Genomic DNA, 22,602 nt, shown 5'->3' with positions numbered 1-22,602 from the left:
GCTAACTTTCAAACGCACAGAACGATGAGAAAAAACGTAAGCGGATAGCTTGTGCTCAAGAAATTCACTTAGGTTTTAATTCTAACATCTCACGCACTCTTCTCGCAGTGGTCACTAGAGGCATCTTTAGTTGTCTCAGGCTGCTTCCTGATGCTTGAACTCCAGAGTACCTTCGTTTTTGTAAGAGACATCCAGGCATATTATTGTGCAATGCTGCTTAATTGTTTCCTTTATATTTTGTCTCATCAGTGAACTCACCATACATATCCACGGCAGTATCTGGCACTGTTAATGAAGAGACCTGAATAAGTACAAAGTTGTTAGTTGTAAGAGCACTGTGGGCTCTTTTTCTTGATTCAAATAGATATGTTGAGTCATGAAATTAAAATAATAAATGGCTCAGTTGCAGCTTAAACAAGTCTCTATTAAAAGTCAGTAGGAAATAGGCAATTGAAGGGCAGTGTGCCGGAGAAGGCCAAAGTATAACTCTGTCTCTCCTCTCCAACCCCAGCCCTTAAATACAGTTTTCTTATTGGTATGTTCTTATTGGTATTACCAAGACTAGTAACTTATTCCTTAGGCAGGTAGTGCCTTCTTGTCTCCAGACAGAGCACTTACTAAGTACAGTGGTTAATAATTTTCTACCTCTGTTATATCAGGCCGTATGAGGTGCCTATCAATTATGGGTGCTTTGAAGTAACACATGGAGTTATAGTCCACATATGATAGCTGGGTCACAAGAAAGAGGAGGCCATTGCAGTTGTGTATAATCTTTAAAAGCAAAGCATGAGGCTCTTGCTACCTTTATGGCTTTAAAAGGCACCAGGCAGAGTCACTGTGATCTTAGGATAGCTTGTGCTCACTGTGATCTTAGGGCTTTCAGTCGCTTCTACAGATTTTTTAGGGTTAAAGGCTTGAGTTCTCTCTACATTCTTACTATGGATTAATATCATGGCAAAAAAGGGGGAGGAGGAGTTCTGAAGTATAACAGGCAAAGCTGTATTTTTGTTCCCTGTGTGAGTGCCTTTTACATTTTTATTGGAAATCAATACTGGAGCAATTTTCCAATAATGGCACACAATATTATACTTTCCTGGTCATAACCACTGAAGAAAATCCTTTGTCACTGGGGATGGAACCCAGGGGAATTCTACCTCCAAGATATATCCCCAGCCCTATTTTTTATTCTTTATTTTGAAACTGGTCTTACTGAATTGCAAAGGGCCTCACTAAGTAGCTGAGGCTGTCTGCAAACCACAATCCTCCTGTATCAGCCTCCGAATGCTGGGATTACAAATGTGTGCCACCATGCCTGGCAGGCATAAGTTTTAAACAAATACTTTTAAAAGTTATTTTATGGTTCCAGAATTGCATGGACATAGCAGGTGGTCCACCCGACATTGGCCAGTAGTTTGCTTGCTTGCTTGCATTCATGACTGAAAATATAAAGCCCGGCGTGGTGGCGCACACTTGTAATCCCAGCATTCGGGAGGCTGAGACCGGAGGATTGCGGACAGCATCAGCTACTTAGTGAGGCCCTCCACAAATAAAGAATAAAAAATAGTGCCGGGGGTGTAGCTCAGAGGTCGAATGCCCCTGGGTTCCATTCCCAGACCCGCAAAATATATATATAAATAAAATATAATATTGATTAACAAAACACATAAAGAGCCTAAGTATACACTCATGTAATCCCTGTACTTCTGTGGCTGAGACAAGATCACAGGTTCAAGGCCAGCTTCGACAATTAGCAAGACCCTGTTTCAAAATAAAAAGACTGGAGGTAGAGTGTCCCTGGACTCAATACCCAGAACAAAAAATAAAAGGAAATAAAAGTGTATAGCCTCAGAAAGTAGTAAGACTTATCAACCTTGAGACCCTGTTTCAAAATGAAAATAAAATAGAACTGGGGTGTAGTTCAGAGATAGACTACCCTGGGCTTAATCCCCAGTGCTACAAAGGGGTACAAAAAATTAGAAGGAAAAAGGAAAAACACCTTTACATCTCCCCCAGCTTTCTTGGAACAGGAGGGAGGCGGTGCAGACCTCCAGGAGCAACGAGACTTCGGGATAGAGGGGCGGGGCGGGGCGGAAGTAGCGCAACTTCCGGCTGCCGCCGCCATCTCGCCGTGAGACAGCAGGAGCTTGCCGCGCGATGCAGTCCGCTGCCTTTGGGTTCTCGGGTCCTGGCGGAGAGCTGGCGATGGAGCCACATGGTGCCGCGGGCCCTCTGCAGCTGCGCTTTTCGCCCTACGCCTTCAATGGAGGGTAAAGCGGGCGCCGTGGCGCGTCGGGGCAGGCGGGCGTGCTGCTGGGCCGCAGGCCGGGGAAGCCCTGGTGGGGGAGCCCCGCGCTCCGGAGGGAGGCCGAACTGCTGGCGGGGACCTCCCCTTCGTGGGGTCTGAACGAACTTGAGTTGTCATTGATGGGGCCGCGTTGTTAGATGTATAGTAGTTTCTGTGGCTGAAACGTTTTATTACTTGCTGTATTGCAAATAGAAAGGAGTTCGTTGGCCAGACTCGATTTCGTGAATCAATGCTTTTTTAACGTCTAGTTTAAGAGAGAAAATTTGAAAGGGACCCTTTTACTTTTTGCATTATATTGGGAATGGAACCAGGGGCATTCTACCTCCGAGCTGCACCTCCAAGTTTACTTATTTATTTTGCGGGTCTGAGGATGGAACCCAGAGGCATTTGACCTCCGAGCTACACCCCCTGCCCAATTTTTTATTCTTTATTTTGAAACGGTCTCACTGAGTTGCGGAGGGCATTACTAAGTAGCTGAGGCTGTCCGCGAACCGCGATTCTCCGGTCTCAGCCTCCCAAATGCTAGGATTACAAGCGTGCGCCACCACGCCCGGCAAAAAGGGACCTTTTCATATGTGTATTCTTTCATGTTCAGATTGCTTTTAACTTTTCCTTAGTACAATCAAAGCTGCTGAAAGACATTCTGTTTAGGACTCTTGACAATGAAGATCTGTAAAATTGGAGCAGTGATTTTAGTTTACCACTGAAACTTTTTACATTAAAACACACAGCCGGCCGGACATCTTGGCTCACGCCTGTAATACCAGTACTTAGAACCCTGAAACAAGGTTTGAGGCCAGCGCCTGCAACTTAATGAGACCCTCTTTCAAAATAAAAAGGGCTATCTGGGCATGGTTGCACACGCTTGTAATCCCAGCATTCAGGAGGCCGAGACAGGAGGGTGGCAGCTTGCAGACAGCCTCAGCTACTTAGTGAGGCCCTTGTAACTCAGTGAGGCCCTGTTTCAAAATAAAGAATAAGAAATACTGGTAGAATGTCCCTGGATCCAATCCCTTATACCACTCCAAAAAGTGTGTGTGTACACTTAAAACATACACAACTAATTCACAAAAACCAATGGCTATTTTTTTTAAATTAATCGGGCCCTTATAAATTCGAAATATTGAATATTCAGATATCCGGAGTAGTTGAGAGTAGAAGATTGGTTTTAGTCTTGGTCATGCCAGAAGGGCAATGTAGTCTTTGGGTCCTCTTCACTTCTTAAACCTAAATTTCCTTAACTTCCTTAGCTACTTTTATAGTGTGTGGGAGAAATATACATTTTATAAGATAACTAAGTTATCTTAATAACTCATTCTGTAGAAGTGGAGGCTGCCTGTGTGTGTGGTACTGGGGGTAGAACCCAGGGACTTTTCTACCACCGGGCTATACTCTCAGAGCTATTTTATACTTTATTTGGAAATAGCTAAGTAGCTGAGGCTGGTTTCGAACCTGTGCGATCCTCGTGTCTCCGCTTCCCAAGCACTGGGATTGCAAGCATGGCCTGGCTTGCCAAGTTATCTTAATTTAGTCCTCAGGATAGATGAAAATTAGATGGTATTTAGCCCCCTGGGGTTTTTAAAAGGTAAATACTCTTGATGTGGTTTGAGCCAGGGCTTGAATTCCTAGCTTTCTCCCCACTGCATTTATGTTTGTTTTTCCAGTGTACCTTTTGTGTGTGTGCGTGCGTGCGTGCGTTACTGGGAATGGAACCCAGGGACATTCTGTCTCTGAGCTGTACCCCAGCCCTATTTTTTATTCTTCATTTTGAAGCAAGGTCTCACTGAGTTGCAAAGGGCCTCACTAAGTTGTAGCTGAGGCTGTCTGCAAACCGTGATCCTCCTGTCTCAGCCTCCCAAATGTTGAGATTACAAGTGTGCGTCACCACACCTGGCTTCCAGTGTACTTCTGTGATATTTAGCTAGTACTTAATACTGTAATTTGGGTTAGACCCATTTAATAAAGCTGTTACAGATTTTTGTGTGTGTGTGTAGGTCTGGGGGTGGAACCCAGGGGCATTCGACCTCCGAGCTGCACCTCCTGCCCTAATTTTTTATTCTTTATTTTGAAACCGGTCTCACTGAGTGGCAGAGGGCATCACTAAGTAGCTGAGGCTGGCCGTGAACTGCCATCCTCCAGTCTCATTCTCTCGAATGCTGGGATTACAAGCGTGCGCCACCATGCCCAGCTTGTTACAGATTCTTTATAGTACAGTTTTCAAGGTGTTCAATAATCACTGCTCATTATTCACTTTTAATAGTTATAACAATCTGATTATTAAGTCAAATCCTCCCTTCTCAATAGGTATTCATTTCTGTAGTATTTATTATTGCCGCTTGCTCTCAGGCAGCCTCCACTTCTACAGAATGAGGCTTATTTCTGTCAGCCACTTTCAGCCTCCCTGTTTGTCACTTAATCTCACACACCCCATCCCTTGAAGGATAATTCCCAAGACTGTTTTCTCCAGTTCTGCTTCTCATAAGTCCCCCAGTCTGAGAGTCTCAGTGAAACATTACTACCTGGATTTGATTTTTCATTCTTACCATAACTGAAGAGGGTAAGCAACCTTTATTTCTCTTGGGTAACCTTTTTTTGGAGACGGTACTAGAGATTGGTAGACCCAGGGTTTTGCATTAGTATTGCATGCTAAGCAATACTGTGCCACCAAGTTACATCACTAGCCCACCTCTCTTCTAAGATATTGCATATAATTATGCCATCATTTTGCTTCTTACAAGTTTGGAATTACAAAGGTACATGATTGGCTTTACCAGTTCCTAGCACATAAACATATTTTGTTTGTGTGTTTGTAATGTGTTTTGGGTGTTCCCTTTTACCCTACTTTCCATTGCATTAGTCTTCCTGGAGCTATATTTCTATCCCATTTCATATACTATGTTAAGTTTCTCTTTATTTATTGGTTTATTTATTTATTTATTTATTTATTTAATGGTTTCAGGGCTTGAACCCAGGGACATTCTACCTTTGAGCCACATCTCCAGCCTTATTTTATTTTTTATTTGGCAACAAGGTCTAAGTTTCTGAAGCTACCTGGATCCTTTTCTCTCAGCCTCCCAAGTATGAATAGTCTCACTCATTCATTCTTTTTGTGGTACTGGGGGGTTGAACTCTAACCTATACCTCTAGCCCCCCCTTTAAAAAAAAACTGCGTGTGTGTGTGTGTAATTTTGAAACATGGTCTTGCTAGGTTTCTGGGGTTGGCCTTAAATCTGCAATCTCCCTGTCTTAGCCTCCCAAGTACAGAGATTATAGGTGTAGGCTACCATGCCCAGCTAGAGTACTCCTCTTAAAATTCTACTATGAAGCCGGACATGGTGGTGCATGCTTACAATCCCCGCATTTGGGAGGCTGAGACAGGAGGATTGCGGTTCGTGGACAGCCTCAGCTATTTAGTGAGACCCTTTGCAACTCTGTAAGACCCTGTTTCAAAATAAAGAATAAAAAAAAAAAATAGGATTGGGGGTGTAGCTTGGAGATAGACTGCCCCTGGGTTCCATCCTCAGTACCAGGCGAAAAAAAAATTCTATTGTGAAGCCAGGCATGGTGGCACACACTTGTAATCTCAGTACTTGGGAAGCTGAGACAGGAAAGATTGTAGGTTCATAGCCAGCCTCAGCTACTTGTTGAGCCCTCCGCAACTTAGACCCTATCCAAATAAAGAATAAAAAGTCAGGCTGGGGGTATAGCTTGGAGGTTGAATGTCCCTAGGTTTAATTCCTAGTACTGCAAAAAAAAAAAAAAAAAAAAAAAAATTTCCACTGTGTACCATCATGAGCTGGGCATGGTGACCTACACCTTTAATCCCAATATTTGCGAGGCTGAAACAGGAGAATCATTAGTTTAAGGCCAGCTTCGGCAACATAGCGAGACCCTGTTTCAAAACAAAAAAAAAGAAAGGCTGGGATGGAGCTCAGATGTAGAATGCCCCTGGTTGGATCCCTGGTAACACACACACACACACACACACACACACACACACACACACACACACACACTTGCTTTTGTATGATGTAATTATTGCTTTTTTCCCTTTGCTTGTTGGTCATAGTACCTGGAATGCCATTCTTTTAAACTTTGGAGCTTTTGTGAAAATACTGCCTCGGTAAAGATAGTAATTATTGTTTTTTGAGGATATTTATTTTGTGAGGCACTGTGCTAGGTGGTCTACTTTAATTATGTCTTTTAATTCTCACAGTAGCCCTGTTCCACAAGTACTATTACTACCGCCAGCTTGAACTTGGGAGAGCATCTGAGGTCACACAACTAGTAAATGACAAGGGTAGGACTTTGACTTGGTTTATTCCAGAGCCCAGATGCTTAGTCATCACACCGTACTGTCTTATGCACAGACCACAACAATCATAGCCCTCACTTGTTAAAGGACCAGTTACATATCAGGCACCTTTAGAAGAGCTTTAAAGTTATTAACTCAATTCTTGAAACACCCTAGTGAGGTAGCTGGCTATTATGCGATCTGTTGTCTATATAAAGAAATTGAGGCCTTGACAAGTTAATAGTGAACCTACAACCTCACACTTGCTTGGTGGGGGAACTGGGGCTAGGACCCAGGCCATCGGCTTTGGAGTTGTGTCCACAAGCTGTCTGCAGTGGTACACCCAGGAAAGGGGAGGTTTGCGCTTTGCTCTCATGTGTTGGCAGCCAGTTGAGTGTGTGCTGTGTGCTAAGAGTTACAGAAGGGCTTGCAAATAAAGACATGAGGATATTCTACTCCCTACATTTTTTTCTTTTTTGTGTGTGGTGCTGGGGGATTGAACTAAGGGGCATTCTACCTCCAGGCTGCACCCCATCCCTATTTTATTTTTTATTTGAAAACAGGGTCTCATTGAGTTGCTGAGGGCCTTGCTAAATTGCTAAGGCTGACTTTGAACCTGTAATCCTCCTGTCTCGGCCTCCCAAATACTGAGATTACAAGCATGCACCACTATGCCCAGCTGTCCCCACTTTTCTGAACTCAGGTTGCATTATACCTAGTCCTCAAGAGCACAAACAGAACATTCAGTTGTTCTATAATATCAGTACCATGCATAAGGAAATATTTTTTATTTTAATTATGCTAATTCAGTGGTTTTTCTATTACTGCCTGCTAGGGAGACTTTGTTCTGATTTAGGATTAGGGTGTTTTCAAGATGACTAGCCAGGAGTTCTTTTTCTCCACCAATATTTGCTCTTCCATTGGAATTCTACTGTTTACTTCCAGTGGATTATATCCAGGTAAATCCTGTGGAGTACTCTATTTGACAAGTGTGGGTTGCCACCCTGAAGAAATAATTTATAGCTGGGTGTGGTGGCGCAGGCTTGTAATCTCAGCATTTGGGAGGCTGAGACAGGAGGATTGTGGTTTGCAGACAGCCTCAGCTACTTAGGCTGTTTGCAACTCAGCCAGACCCTGTTTCAAGCTAAAGAATGAAAAATAGAGCTGGAGGTGTAGCTCAGAGGTAGAATGCCCCTGGGGTCCATCCCCAGTACCACAAAAAAAAAAAAAAAAGAAAAAAAGAAAAAGAAATGATGTGTTTTTGTGTGTGTTTCTTTCCTCAGTACTGTACTGGCAATTGCTGGAGAAGATTTTTCAATTGTTGCTTCTGACACTCGATTGAGTGAAGGGTTTTCAATTCACACCAGAGACAGCCCCAAATGTTACAAATTGTAAGTAAAATCTAAAATGGGGAGCAGCTAAAAATTCAGAAGGTGAAAGGTTAAGTAGTGTTACTTTCATACTACAGACTTCTGGGGTATGTAGTTTACTCCACAATAAAAAGGAGTAAACTAGAGATATAATAGTTTGGATAGATCTCAAAGACATTATGTTGAGTGAAAAAAAAGAGAGAACCAAGCTCAAATACTATGTAATTCCATTTATATAACTTTTTTAATTGATAAAATTATAAACATGTTAGTGATTGCAAGAAGTTAGGGATGGTTGGGAAGAGGATAATCGGTGTGACTGTAAAGAAGTGAGGCAAGAGGCCTTTGTGGTGTCAGTAGCTCTGCATCTTGTGGTGTTGAATATGCAGGTATGATGAGCTGACATAGAAGTGTATGCACATTGTGTCAGTGTCAGATCCCTCCTTCATATTATACCATGACCACTAAAATGTAACCTGTAGAGAGACTGTGTGAAAGAAAGGTGTGCGGGTTTTTATAACTTCCTTTGAATCTGTAAATATTTGAAAATCAAAGAATCAGTTGTATTTCTGTGTACAAGCAATAAACATTTGGGAAATAAAGGTTTTAAAAAACTCTCCCTACAAATAGCATTAAAAATACTTATGAGCCAGGCGTGGTAGCACATGCTTGTTATCCCAACATTTGGAAGGCTGAGACAGGAGGATCCGGGTTCACAGCAACAGCTACTTAGTGAGGCCCTTTGCAACTCAGTGAGACCCTGTTTCAAAATAAAGACTAAAAAAGAGGGCTGGAAGTGTAGTTCAGAGATAGAATGCTTCTGGGTTCCATCCCCAGTACTGCCAAAAATAAAAATTAAAAAAAAAAAACACACTTAGGAGCCAGGCGTTGTGGTGCATGCTTGTAATCCCAGCATTTGGGAGGCTAAGACAGGAGAATCACAATTTGCAGACAGCCTCAGCTACTTAGCAAAGCCCTTTGCAACTCAGTGAGGGAAATTAAAGAAAACCTAAATAAAATAGATGGGTGTACCATGTTCAGGTATCTGAATATTCGCTTGTTAAAAGGTTCATTTATCCAAGTTAATCCCCCCCCCCCCCCCGCGAAGGTCTGGGGATGGAGCCCAAGGGCATTTTGACCTCTGAACTACACCCCCTGCCCTATTTTTTATTTTTTATTTTGAAACAGGGTCTCACTGAGTTGCAGAGGGCCTCACTAAGTAGCTGCGGCTGTCTGTGAACCGCGGTCCTCCGATCTCAGCCTCCCAAATGCTGGTATTACAAGTGTGCACCACTACACCCAGCTCCAAGTTGATCTTTAGATTTAATACAATTCTCATCATAACATAAAAGGTTGTTACAAAGAAATTGCAAGTAGATTCTAAAATTATTTGGAAAAGCAAAAAATCAAAAATAGCCAAAATTTTTTAAGTATAAATAAGTTTGTAGGACTTAAATTGCCTAATGTCAGGATTTACTATAAAACCATAGTAATCAAAGATCTGTGGCACTGGTAAAATTATGTAGATCAATAGAACAAAATAGAGAGTCCAGGAATAACTAATTCAGTTACATGACATTTTTTCACAAAAGTGTCAAGCTAATTCACTAGGATAGCTGGTCTTCTCAATAAATAATACTGCATATCTTTATGGGTAGAAATACAGAATCTGGTTTGGGGATTTTTGTTTCTGTGTACTGGGGATGAAGCCTGGAGGCTCCTGTGTGTACTCTGCCACTTAGCTCCACCTTGAGCCCTTCTGTTTTGTTTTGAGACAGGGTCTTACTAATTGCTTAGACTGGCCTTAAACCTGTTAACCCTTTCACTTATCTCATGAGTAGCTGAGATTGCAGGTGTGAACCACTGCACCTGGCTTAAGTCAGCACCCCTTTTTTTTTTTTATGTTTTAGGGGTAAAATCCGGGGCATTCTACCTCCGAGCTGCACTCCCAACACTGTCTTTTAGTCTTTACTTTGAAACAGGGTCTTGCTGAGTTGCAAAGGGACTCATTAAGTAGCTGAGGCTGTCCATGAACCGCTATCCTCCTTTCTCGGTCTCCCAGATACTGGGATTACAAGCGTGCACCACCACGCCCAGCTCCTTTTATTCTTCATTTTGAAACAGGATCTCATTCAATTGCAGAGAGCCTCAAAAGTTGCTAAGACTGGCCCTGAACCTGGGATCCTCCTGTTTAAGACTCCCAAGTATTGGGATTACAAGTGTGCACCATCATGCCAGGCTCTGGAGCACATCTTAAACTAAAAGACATCCAAGATTGTCTTCATTTTTCCAATTCTCTTCTAGCCATTTCTTCCATCTTTGCACGCCCCTTTCACCTCTCTGCTGATGTGCCTTTGCTACTGTTTTTCCTCTTGTAAAATGTAGGTTTTGGAAATTAAGAGTAGTAAATACCATGATGAAGGCTTTAAAATACATCTGTTTGTGGATAACATGTGTGTGCTGCTGAAGTGATCACCCATTCTTTTTTATAAAATACATATTTAGTACAGTATTTCCAACTGCCTGCCTTTCCTGAATGTGCCCTTACAGAACAGACAAAACAGTCATTGGATGTAGCGGTTTTCATGGGGATTGTCTAACTCTGACGAAGATCATTGAAGCAAGACTAAAGGTAGATGTGTTTTGCATGTCTACATTGGTAAAGATTAGTAACAATTCACAAGATTATTTAAGTTTACAGTATAATTGTTACTTTAGAACAGCTGGAATGGCACAAAGTTAGCAGATGACACTGGGATGGTACCACTGAGCCTGGATCATTAAGGTCACACAATGAACTACATCATGTTCCCCTTGTTAGAATGTGTACCTTATAGAGGTTCCCTGCCCTTTTTTTTTTTTTTTTTTTTTTTTTTTTTTTTTTTTTTGTGGTACTGGAGATTTGAGCCCAGAGATGTTCTACTTCCAAGCCACATCCTAGCCCTATTTTATTTTATTTTTTTTTTTATTTTGAAACAGAGTTCTGTAATACTTGGGAGGCTGAAACAGGAGGATCACAGTTCAAGGACAGCCTTGGCAACGTACTGAGGCTCTCTGCAACTTAGACCCTATTTCAAAGTAAAAAATAAAATAGGGCTGGGGCATTGTATGTCAGAGGCAGAATGCCCCTGGATTCAGTCCCCTGTACCACACACAAAAAGAAATAGCAACTTGCTGAGGCTTTCCTCAAATCTGGGATCCTCCTGTCTCCACCTCCCAAGTACTATGATTACAAAAGTGTACCGCCTGCCCAGCTTCTCTGCCCTTAACCACCACACCCAACAAGATCCTGGTTTTGATGCCTGTGTTCTCCACTTAGATGCTTTGAGGAGCAAGACCACTGCTCTCTTAGATTCATGAAGAGTAATGTGCTGCCCTTGAGCCTTCTATTCTCACAGGTGTTTATAAAGAGAGGGGCTTAAATCTGGGTCTGATAAGGGGTAAGTAGGCTTTGATTTGATCCTAAAGGGACAGATAGTGAACACTTTCAGCTTCACATAGTATTTGATGTCTAGCATGACTGTTAAACTCTGCCTTTTGAGGGGGGGGGGGATACTGGAGATGGAACCCAGGGCTACCTTCCAGCTATACCCCCAGCCCTATTTTTTTTTTGTTTTGTTTTTGGTGGTACTGGGATTCCTGGAAACTCTACCTCCGGGCTACACTCCCAGACCTATTTTATATTTTTATTTGGAAACGGTCTCTTACGCCAGCACAGCTGGATTCGAACCTGCGCTATCCTCCTAGCTCTGCCTCCCAAGTGCAGGGATTACAAGTGTACACAACCACGCCTGGCTCCCAGCTCTATTTTTTATTCTTTATTTTTGAAACAGAGTCCCACTGAGTTGCAAAGGGCCTCACTAAGTAGCTGAGGCTGTCTGCAAACTGTGATCCTCTGTCTCAGCCTCCCAAATGCTGGGATTACAAGCGTGTGCCACCATGCCCAGTTTGCTGTTATATTTAAGAGACAAAGATAGGCAACATGTAATAGATGAGTATAGCTGTGTTCCAGTACAACCTTACTTAGAGAAACATACTGTGTGCTGGATTTGGCCCATGACTTCAGTTTATTGACCCTGGTCTCCACTCACAGTGCCCTGTTTAGTGTGTTTGCTCTTGAACTAACCATGCTGAGATGAGGGTGGCATGGGAAGCGGGCTCTTTAAATTGGAGTTGAAGGCAACCAGCATTTGTTCAGTCAACATTCTCACTGCTATGACCCAGAATACCTGGTAACCACAACTTAGAGGAGGAGAGATTTGTTTGCTAATAGTTCTAGAGATCTCCTGTGTTAGGCTGGGAGAAATCTAGAGCTCAGTGCATGGAGGCAGAGAACACAAGTAGAGAGACTCAATCACAGAGGCTAGGAGCAGAAAAGAGAGACATATATAGTCTCCAAGGCTGAGCCAGAGGGGACCCTTCCTCAGCAACCAGGCTCTTCCAGCATGGCTGCCTTGTCTATGACATGAGGTCTGGTAGACATTGAAATCCAAACCATAACAGCATTCTTTCATAAAGTTTTTTTTTTTTTTTGCCTCCCAGAGTGATAGGCTATAATGAGTTTTCACTATTTTAAAATATTGTGTTTGATCAGAAAGAAACAGGCAAGCTTCCCCTGCTTGCTAAGGTATACTTAATCATGATGCTGGTCATCATAGGTCTTGACTACGGCAGGTTCTGCCTCCCCATGCCTATTTTCTCCAACCCTGTAGATGTACAAGCATTCCAACAATAAGGCCATGACGACAGGGGCAGTCGCTGCGATGCTGTCGACCATCCTCTACTCCAGGCGCTTCTTTCCATACTACGTGTACAACATCATTGGGGGGCTGGACGAAGAAGGTAGAGTCCTGCTTTGGCCAAGCCGGAGGGGTGGGGGTGTTTCCTAGATGTGTGTATTTCCATGTTGAGTTGAACACAGCCATAAACACCATCTAGCCCAACAACTTCATTTTCTGGTCATGAAAGTAAGAACAAGCTGAGGCTAAGAGGGAGTACATGACATCAGAAGGCACACAAGTTTGTATATAGTGCATATTGAGCAGCCTGTTATTTTACTGTGTTCTCAGGATCTTATATGTTAGTAGTAGTAATTAGCATTATCAGTTAGAAAGGAATCTGAAGCTGGGCATGGTGGCGTACGCTTGTAATCCCAGCATTCGGGAGGCTGAGACTGGAGGATCTTGGTTCGCAGACAGCCTCAGCTACTTAGTGAGGCCCTCGCAACTCAGTGAGACCCTGTTTCAAATTAAATAATAAAAAAACTAGGGCAGGGGGTATAGCTCGGAGGTCAAATGCCTCCCAGGTTCCATCCCCAGACCTGCAAAAAAAAAGAAAGAAAGTAATCTGACCTAAATGTGATTCTAAGTGGTAACAAAATACAGCAACTCAAGGTTTTGAAAAGTGAGATCTTAGAAGTTATTTGGACATTTAGCACCTGTACTTCCCCAGTGTCTTCAGAACCTTTCTGAAATAGCTCTTTGATTTTCTGTCAGAGTAAGAGAAATGTCTGAGAAAGTCAGTCTTGTGATTTGTCATTTCACTGCTTTCAAAAGTCAAATACAGTCTCCCAGGACAGATCCATGCCACCATTTGGGGAACATCACCGGTGTTCCCTTTGGCCAGATTTGCCCCAAAAGTGACGTTAGGAAGGTTTCTCCAAAGGATTGCCCCAAACTTAGTTGGGGTTCCAAAGAAAAGCACTGAGTGTCAGAACAGCCATAGTGGCAGAGAATAGCTCCCCCAAGGGGCCTGATTACCAAGCCTAGATAAGAATGTGAGGAATTTGGTTCTGGGTTGGGGTTAGTAGCTAGGTGCTTAGCAACAAGCTAGGTTGGTCGGGCTTTTATATCACATTTTCCCTGGATTTTTGCCATTATTTGGGTGGTATTCAGGATGCAATCCTTACAGAGACTGTGTTCTTCTTTAAGGGAAGGGAGCTGTATACAGCTTCGACCCTGTGGGCTCCTACCAGAGAGACTCCTTCAAGGCTGGAGGCTCAGCCAGCGCCATGTTGCAGCCCCTGCTTGACAACCAGGTAACAGACCTGCGTGCCAGCTATGGGCGGTGGTTGATCTGTCCTGCCCGGTCTGTCCTTGTCTGTCTCACCAGCTGTCCGGGGGTCCCCACCTGCTCCAGGGCGTCCAGATCTCTCACCTCTGCTGTAGCTGGTTCCTGTGTTCAACCCTCCCCCATAGCATCTTACCTGAAGTCTTGAAAATGCCTCTCCACCTTTAGCATTTTTAGCCTACCAGATAACTGCATTCTGACTCCAAGGATATTTTTCATTGGTCTCTACCATTACATCTGCCTAGAGTCAGACCTTCATTATTGAATTTACTTCCCAACCTTAATTCTCTGATTTGTTTGACTACCCCATTGCAGCTGGTGTGTGTGTGTGTGTGTGTGTGTGTGTGTGTGTTGTATTTTTCTGGGAATTGAACCCAGAGACATTCTACCTCCAAGCTACTCCAGACCAATTTTATTTCTTATTTGGAAACTGAGTCTCACTGGGTTACTCAAAGCCTCACTAAATTGTGAGGCTGTCTTTGAACATCGAGACTGCGATCCTCCAGTCTCGGCCTCCCAAGTACTAGGATTACAAGCATATCCCACCATGCCCAGCTGCCTCTTTGCATCTTGCATATCTGCTTCATCTCCCATAACCCACACCCTGCTTTTCCCTGCAAAGATGTGCTTTTCCTGACTGCACCCCGCCCTTGGTCAGGAGTACTGGGGCTTTTCAACTCCTGTTCAACCTTCAGCACTCACCTGCCTGGGGTATCCTCTCTGAGCCTTCTTCCCATAGATGCATCAGGGGCTGTCCCAGAGGGTTTTCCTCCAGTTACGGCACCCTCTCTCTTAGGATGATCTGTTTACTTGCATCTACCTCAGTAGATTTGTACTCCTCAGGAGTGGGAGCTTTGCCATTGAATATTTGCGAGGTTTCTGGTGGATGTGCTTCAGTTGGGGCTAGAAGGATCTAAGTCAGAAGGGCATTCTTTTTTTTTTTTTTTTTTTTTTTTTTGGTACTGGGGTTCTTGGAAACCCTTCTACCTCTGGGCTACACTCCCAGACCTGTTTTTATTTTTTAATTGGAAACAGGGTCTCTTAAGCCAGCGCGGCTGGCTTTGAACCTGCACGATCCTCCTGTCTCTGCCTCCCAAGCGCGGGGATTACAAGTGTGCGCCACCACACCCGGCGCAGAAGGGCATTCTAATGCAGTGTGACGTGTTTACTATGAATCCTCATACATGAGAGTATCAGGGAGCCTGGAACCTTCTTTTGGTCTTGTGTCACATGAGACCTCATACAAGCCCCCATGTTCCTCTAGGTTGGTTTCAAGAATATGCAGAATGTGGAGCATGTTCCACTGTCTTTGGACAGAGCCATGCGGCTGGTGAAAGACGTCTTCATTTCTGCTGCTGAGAGAGACGTGTACACCGGGGATGCTCTCAGGATCTGCATTGTGACCAAAGACGGCATCCGGGAGGAGACCGTTCCCCTGAGGAAGGACTGATTTTTGTGTTGTACCTTGGAGCTGCTGTGCAAGGCTGTTTTATTAAAAAGAACCCTGAAGTACTCCTTTTGTTACAAAAAGTCTTATGTAAACAAGGATTTAAGAAGTAAAATTTCTTTCATTTTGTCCCACCTTTCAGACATGTTTTTGTATTTTAAGGGTAAAAAATGAGTCATATTAGTTTTTCTCACACTTATTATGAACAAGGACTTTATCTGGAAAAGTTGATCTTTTGATGAACTTAGGGAAAAGAGCTCTTGGCATTTAGCACACCATTTGGGGGGTTTTTATTGAGACTTTAATGCATATGAATGAAATATCATCCCTGGAAAGTATTCAACCAGAATAAAAAAAAAATAGTAAAAGCAAATAGCCTTTATATGGGCTTGAGCCAGAAATCTGAGATAATTTTCACAAGCACTTTAGTAATGTTAAAATTGAGACCTAGGGATGGCAGTGTAGCTCTGTGATGGAATGCTTATCTAACATGGCCAAGGCCCTAGGTTTGATTCCCCAGGACCACAAGAGAGAAGACCTAAGTTTTGATAAGAAAAAATTGGGGGGGGGCAGTCTGGGAACTAGTAAATGTATTTTAACTGCATTATCATAAATTTATTTATTTATTTATTTTTGGTGGTACTGGGGGTGGAACACAGGCTTTCTACCTCCGGGCTATACTCCCAGACCTTTTTTATATTTTATTTGGAAACAGGGTCTCACTAAGTTGTTGAGAGCCTCACTAAGTAGCTGAGGCTGGCTTCGAACCTGTGCGATCCTCCTGTCTCAGCCTCCCAAGCACGGAGATTACAAGCATGTGCCACCACGCCTGGCTTCATAAATTATTATTTCCATGGTGTTGCGTGAGTTGTACTGTACAACATAATGAAATACTAGATTTGCTTAGTAACGACAGCCTGTGGGATATTGGGATTTTACCATGTTGGTGATTTTTCTTAAAGACCATCTTTGATTATTTTGCCTCTTGTTAAAAAAGACTTAAAAAGTTGAGCATTTTCCAGGTGTGATTGCACAGGCTTGTAATCCCAGCACTTGGGAGGGTGAGACAGGAGGATCGCACAGGTTCAAAACCAGCCTCAGCTACTGAGTAAGGCTCTCAGCAACTTAGTGAGACCCTGTTTCCAAATAAAGTATAAAATAGATCTGGGAGTATAACTCGGAGGTAGAGAAGCATTTGGGAGGCTGAGACAGGAGGATCTCAGGTTCAAGGACAACCTCACTCCCGCAACCTAGTGAGACCATGTTTCAAACACCAAAAAAAAGGGCTGAGGGTATATCTTGGAGGTAGAATGCACCTGTGTTCAGTTCCTAGTACCCAGACACACACACAAAAAGGATTTAATTCAAATTGTCACAAAGTCCTGTTAGGCACGTAAACGGGTTCTTTCTATAATGTCTGCCCCAAGTCTTTCACATGGGACCACAACAGTGAGCTCTTACTCGTGTTTTTCTTGTAGCATGTTGGGCTCTCCAGGGGTAGCCAGTGATAGATGTGCATGCTGGGAGTGGGGAATCCAAAGCCGGGAGAATCTAGAGTTCTGGAAACAGTCACGGGCAGGAGAAGGGCTCAGCTTGAGAGAGAGAAGACAAGCTCCCTTTACATCTACTTCTCTGTTCCATCAGGGCCCCAGAGGCTGGTTGGTGCCACCCATATCAAGGATATCTCTTACCCACTTAGCCCATAACTCACACCAGTTTGTAGAAACACCATCACAGACATAACCCAGAAACAGTGCTTTAACAGCTGCCTGGGGTCCCATAAGGTTGGCAACTAAAACTAACCACCATACCGCAATTAAAAGAGATGGATGACCCAGGCGTGGTGCACATTTGTAATCCCAGTACTTGGGAAGCTGAGGCTGGAGGATCACAGGTTCGTGGCCAGCCTCAGCTACTCAGTGAGGTCCTCTGCAACTTAGACCCTGTTGCAAAAGTAAAGAGTAAAAAATAGGGCTGAGGGTGTAGCTTGTAGGTAGAATGCCCCTGGGTTCCATCCCTAGTACCTCAAAAAAAAAAAAAAAAAAAAAGATGACCACTCAAAATGTATAATTTTCATCTTTATATAAGCTGAATCTAATTTATTCTTATTCCAGAGGATTTCCCAGTGATTTGGGAATTCACTTATTCACTGATTTGAATTATATTTTTTGTGTTTAGAATTTTCAGTAAGATCCACATTTCCCAAGGTTACTAGGAAAGTTATACAAATTGAGTGAGGATTGATGGCACATAATTATGTTTTATGAGACCTTTGCCCACCTTTAGCTATGATTTGTTTTTGTTTTGTTGCTGTTGGTTTTTGTTTTTGTTGTATTGGGGATTAAACCTCAGCCATACCCCCAGCTGGATTTTATTTTTTTATTTTTAAGTCTTAGTAAATTGCTGAGGCTAATCTCAAGCCTGAGATTCTCCTGTCCCAGCCTTCCAAGTACTGGGATTACAGACATGCGCCACCATGCCTGGCTAGCTATAAAGTGTTTTGCCCTAGCATTCCTGTAGCCTTTGGATAGTCTTGTTGCTGGAGTTGGGGATGTGCCTCCTAGCACAGACTTGCCCAATGATTTGGGTGGCTTTTATAGATCATTGAGCCATAATTCCCTGCCTGAAAAAGAGCCTTTTAGTAGCTGGGCATGGTGGCACACGCTTGTAATCCCAGCATTTGGGAGGCTGAGTCAGGAGGATCAGAGTTTGCAGACAGCTTCAGCTACTTAGTGAGGCCCTCTACAACTCAGTGAGACCCTGTTTCAAAGTAAAGAATAAAAAATAGGGCTGAGGGTATAGCTTGGAGGTAGAATGTCCCTTGGTTCCATCCCCAGTGCCTCAAAAAACAAAACAAAAACAGCCTTTTAGCCCTTGGTATTGGAAGTATCATTTTTACAGTTAACCTTCAGGGTTCTGATTAGAATAATGCCATCACATAAGAGACCTTCAATCCTGCCTGCTGCACAAAAGAGGAGTGACTGAAAGATCCTGATGTGGAAATTGAGGGGAAGCTCCTCACTTGTTGGCCATGTCTCAGTACACGCCAAGTTGAGATGTGTCGATGTTTTTTATGATTGTCAGCAGGGCAGAAATGCTTTTCTGCAGTCCATACAAGGCCGTGTGCTCTCTCTTAGAATCCTGATCTGAGCCTGTGGCAGGCAGGTGTGTGTGTATGTGAGTGTGTGTGCACATGTACACATGTTACTGGGAATTAAATCCAGGGGCATTTTACCTCTGAGCTGTACTCTCAGCTCTTTATTCTTATTTTGATGCAAGATACAGGGTCTCATTAAGTTGCTAAGGATGACCATGAACCTGTCAGCCTCCCAAGTACTGGGATTACAGGCGTGCATCACCATGCTGGGTTCCAGCTGTCACTCTTGAGCCTCTGTCTTTCCCATAGATAGAGGCCTGTTCTACAGAGAGTGCCTTTACAGCCTAGCTGAGAATAATATTACAAGTTAGTAGGAAAATGGTCCTTATTACCAAAAGTCTCAACTGTTACCTCTGCCTAGGTGAACCTTTCATAGCAAAGAATATATATACATTAATATATTTTATGGTTCTAGGTCTCCCATTCCTTAGATTTGTATCAGTTACATAGGGCACTTGGTCAGAAGTAACCCCAGACTTGCTGTTTTAGCTTCAAGGATAGGACATGAGAAACTTCTAAAACTCAAATGCTTAGATGATTACTATGTCTGTTCAATTTGTGAATTTCCTTCAATCCTCAGCAGACATTCAACCAGAGAAACAATCCTGAAAGACATACAATGGGTTTATTACAGGATTTGACCACACACAATTAAGAGGGTCTTGGTTAATCTATGTGAGGCTACTGTTTCTGTGTTTAGTACTGGAGCCTGAAATTCACTGTACAGGCTATAGTGTGGAGTGGGGAACACAGGTATAGGTTGGTCTGTGAGTTACAGCCAGGGGATACCTGAACCAGTCACACTACCTCAGACCTCCTTCCTCAGGCCTGGCCTTTTATATCACAGGCTAATTATATACCTAGCACAGGAGCTAAGGGATCTGGGCACCCAGATAGGGTCATACTACCATGCAAGCCAGCAGGTAAAGAACACACATGAGCTATGACAGCCCAGCCCACCCTACCCAGCTGAGCACAAAAGCCAGACAGCTGAGGCCTGACCACCTGTGTCTGGACCCACCGTGTATGGACCTGTGTAGTTGCTCAGTGCCCATCTGTGGCTTCCATTTCCACCTAAAGTTCTGGTCTTGCTTCTCAGCTCCAGTCCCTCCACAGGTGAGCATCCCCTCCCTGCCCAGGTTCTTAATTAGCCGGCCACTTCCCTAAGTGAGTGTGACATCTTTCTTCTTACGTCAGAGGTTCTAATATTGTCTGCTTCGTGCAGTGTCCACCAGAACTTTACACCCTTTAAATTCCAGATAAACTGTTATTGTCTCTACTGAGACATCCCCCAACTCTTCTAGGGTTCATGAATTGCCTCTGAGCTTCTGTGGATGTGATACTTAGAGTTTGTACTGAATATTGTGCCATAGTTTGCTGCTACCTGCTCTAAACGAGAGAGCAGTCGAGACTATAGTTCAAACTCCCTCTCCTGGAGCTTCCAGCAGCAGGTCTGGCCTAACCCTGGAAAAAGCCTCACTCCTATGGATGGCAGCTGCTGTGTCCATGTGCAACTTGACTGTTCGGGGGCTGAAGGCAGGCAGTCAGGGCACAAGCACCTCATCCTGAGTTCAGCTCACTGGAGTAAGGCTATAAGAACTCTGTATCACTCAGGATCACTGTGAGTCTATTAACATCCTGTGTTTTTTCTTAGATGAGTTTGTGGTGCATTTGTGTGCATTTCAAGGTGGTAACTAGGTATTCACAGCCTCTAGTGAAAGGAGAGGCCTGTGAACACTAAGCCACCAACATATGCTCAGCCAGGCTCTGGCCTTCTGCCCAGCCAGAACAGCACATGTGTCTGCCCCACTTTAGTATGAGTTCAGCTCCTATGTTGGTCTCCCCATCTTGAGTGGCTTCCTACAGCTAATAGATTTTTTTTTTTTTTTTTTTTTTTTTTTGTTGTTGTTGTTGCTGTACTGGGGATGCAACCCAGTGGCATTCTACCTCCGAGCTACACCCCCAGCTCTATTTTTATTCTTTATTTGGAAACCGGGTCTCACTGAGTTGCAAAGGGCCTCACTAAGTAGCTGAGGCTGTCCACGAATCTTACGATCTTACGGTCTCAGCCTCCCAAATGCTGGGATTACAAGTATGTGCTACCATGCCTGGCTCTAATGGGTCATCTTTGAAGATATTTCTTCTATAATAGGAAAATTTAAAAACAAGATGGGATGTGGATTGAAGTCCACAAGCTGAGCACCCAGTACTCACAGGTGATATAGAGTGGAGACCAATGGCCTGACCTCACCCCTGGGACTTGGAGAGTTGGGATCCTAGAGTCAGACCTTGGCTCTCCAAGGAATGCCAGGGTGCACGCTGCTCTCCCAGTGGCCACCAGATGGCAGTATGGACACGTTCAGCCCAGCCACTCACCTCTGAGGAGTTTGCCTCACTGCTTAGCTCCAATCTGGATCAAAAGTCCTGTTAACACTGTGGGGAAGGGACAGGGTTTGGATGCTCTAAATCTCAGCTCATTCTCATATCAAAGCACAGATGAGAAAAGAAGTTAAACACAGCTAACTATAGGCTAGTAGTGGCCTGTGCTTGAGGTATCCTAGGTGTCTGCAAGGTGGAGAGGGGAGAAACATAAAGGAGAGAAGGAGGTTGGTTATGGTTAGACAAAAATCAGAACACAGGATTCTTCTGGAGCCATGTACTTACATACACAGGGAAACAAAGCACAGCGGATGCGTTAGAACACTTTGTCCAGACAGCTAACCAGTGCCTGAGTGAAGATTAAGACTTAATGTTAGCCTGGTGGCACACGCCTATAATCTCAGTACTTGGGAGGCTGAGACAGGAAGATTGCAGTCTTGAGGCCAGCCTCAGCAAGAGTGAGACCTGTTTAAAAAAGAAAAAAAAAATTGAAGCTGAGTGTGATAGCACACGCTTGTAATCCCAACATTCGGGAGACTGAGACCGGAGGATGGCAGTTCGAGGCCAACCTCAGCTACTTAGTGAGGCCCTCTGCAACTCAGTGAGACCCGGTTTCAAAATAAAGAATAAAAAATAGGGCAGGGGGTGTAACTCAGAGATTGAATTCCCCTGGGCTCCATCCCCAGACCTGCAAAAAAAAAAAAAAAAAAAAAAAAATTTGATCCAGGCATGGTAGCGCACGCTGGTAATCCCAGCATTTGGGAGGCTGAGACAGGAGGATTGAGGTTTGCAGCCAGTCTCAGCTACTACTTAGTGAAGCCCTTTGCAACTCACTGAGACCCTGTTTCAAAATAAAGAATAAAAAATAGGGCTGAAGGTATAGCTCAAAAGTAAAATGCCCCTGGGTCCCATCCACAGTACTGTAAAAATTAAATTAAAAAAATTGATCTGGGGATATAACTCAGAGGTAGAACACAGAACACCCCTGGGTTCAATCCCTAGAAACACACACACACACAGTTTGTTTTACCTCTGGGTTTTCTCTCTTGGGCTACACAGCCCTTTTTATGTACTTCAGTAAATTCCTTGTAAGTGCCCCTCAGTGATCTATTGCTCTAAAGTTCCAAGTCCATAAATGCTACTGAGATTCTTGGTTGAGGAGTGTATAGGTGGTAAGATTAGAAAATATCCAAAAATGTATGAAGCAAAATGTCTGCTCGACCAAGCTCTGGTCCCAGTGGCAGGCTGATATTGTTAGTGGTGTTCAACTTTAAGGAAATGCAAGAAGAAGTTTGTTTCCCTTGCATGGGACTTGGTGCCTCTGGGACAGGGGTTGACCTCTGCTGTCCTTATGTGCCCCTACATGGGCTAGATGCATTTCCCTTTATGTCACGGGTACTTTTGCTCAAAAGAGAAATCAAGTCCAAGATAGCTCTGCCATCGTTGAAGATAAAAGGAAGGTGTAGCTCTAGTGGCACCATTCCCTAAGCCAAAGGGTGAGACATGCTATAATATATAGTTGACCACATATTTGAACTCAAGCCTGTCTTTGGAACACTGACACCTGTGACCTCTCACAGA

General features: G+C 43.6%; 1 protein-coding gene across 1 annotated transcript; it reads left to right on the top strand.

Annotated features, from left to right (window-relative positions):
- Positions 1-2,148: 2,148 nt before the first annotated feature.
- On the top strand, positions 2,149-15,488 carry PSMB1 (proteasome 20S subunit beta 1; the record flags this gene model as incomplete). The annotated part of the gene is made up of 6 exons (XM_080700395.1): positions 2,149-2,267; positions 7,883-7,990; positions 10,520-10,601; positions 12,682-12,811; positions 13,900-14,006; positions 15,303-15,488. Exons 1-6 carry the CDS (start codon positions 2,155-2,157, stop codon positions 15,486-15,488), a joined length of 726 nt encoding a protein of 241 aa, XP_080556521.1. The 5' UTR covers positions 2,149-2,154.
- Positions 15,489-22,602: the final 7,114 nt, after the last annotated feature.

Source organism: Muscardinus avellanarius, assembly GCF_963383645.1.
Source record: "Muscardinus avellanarius genome assembly, chromosome: 8".
NCBI lineage: Eukaryota > Metazoa > Chordata > Mammalia > Rodentia > Gliridae > Muscardinus > Muscardinus avellanarius.
This window is presented reverse-complemented; position numbering and strand designations above follow the sequence as displayed.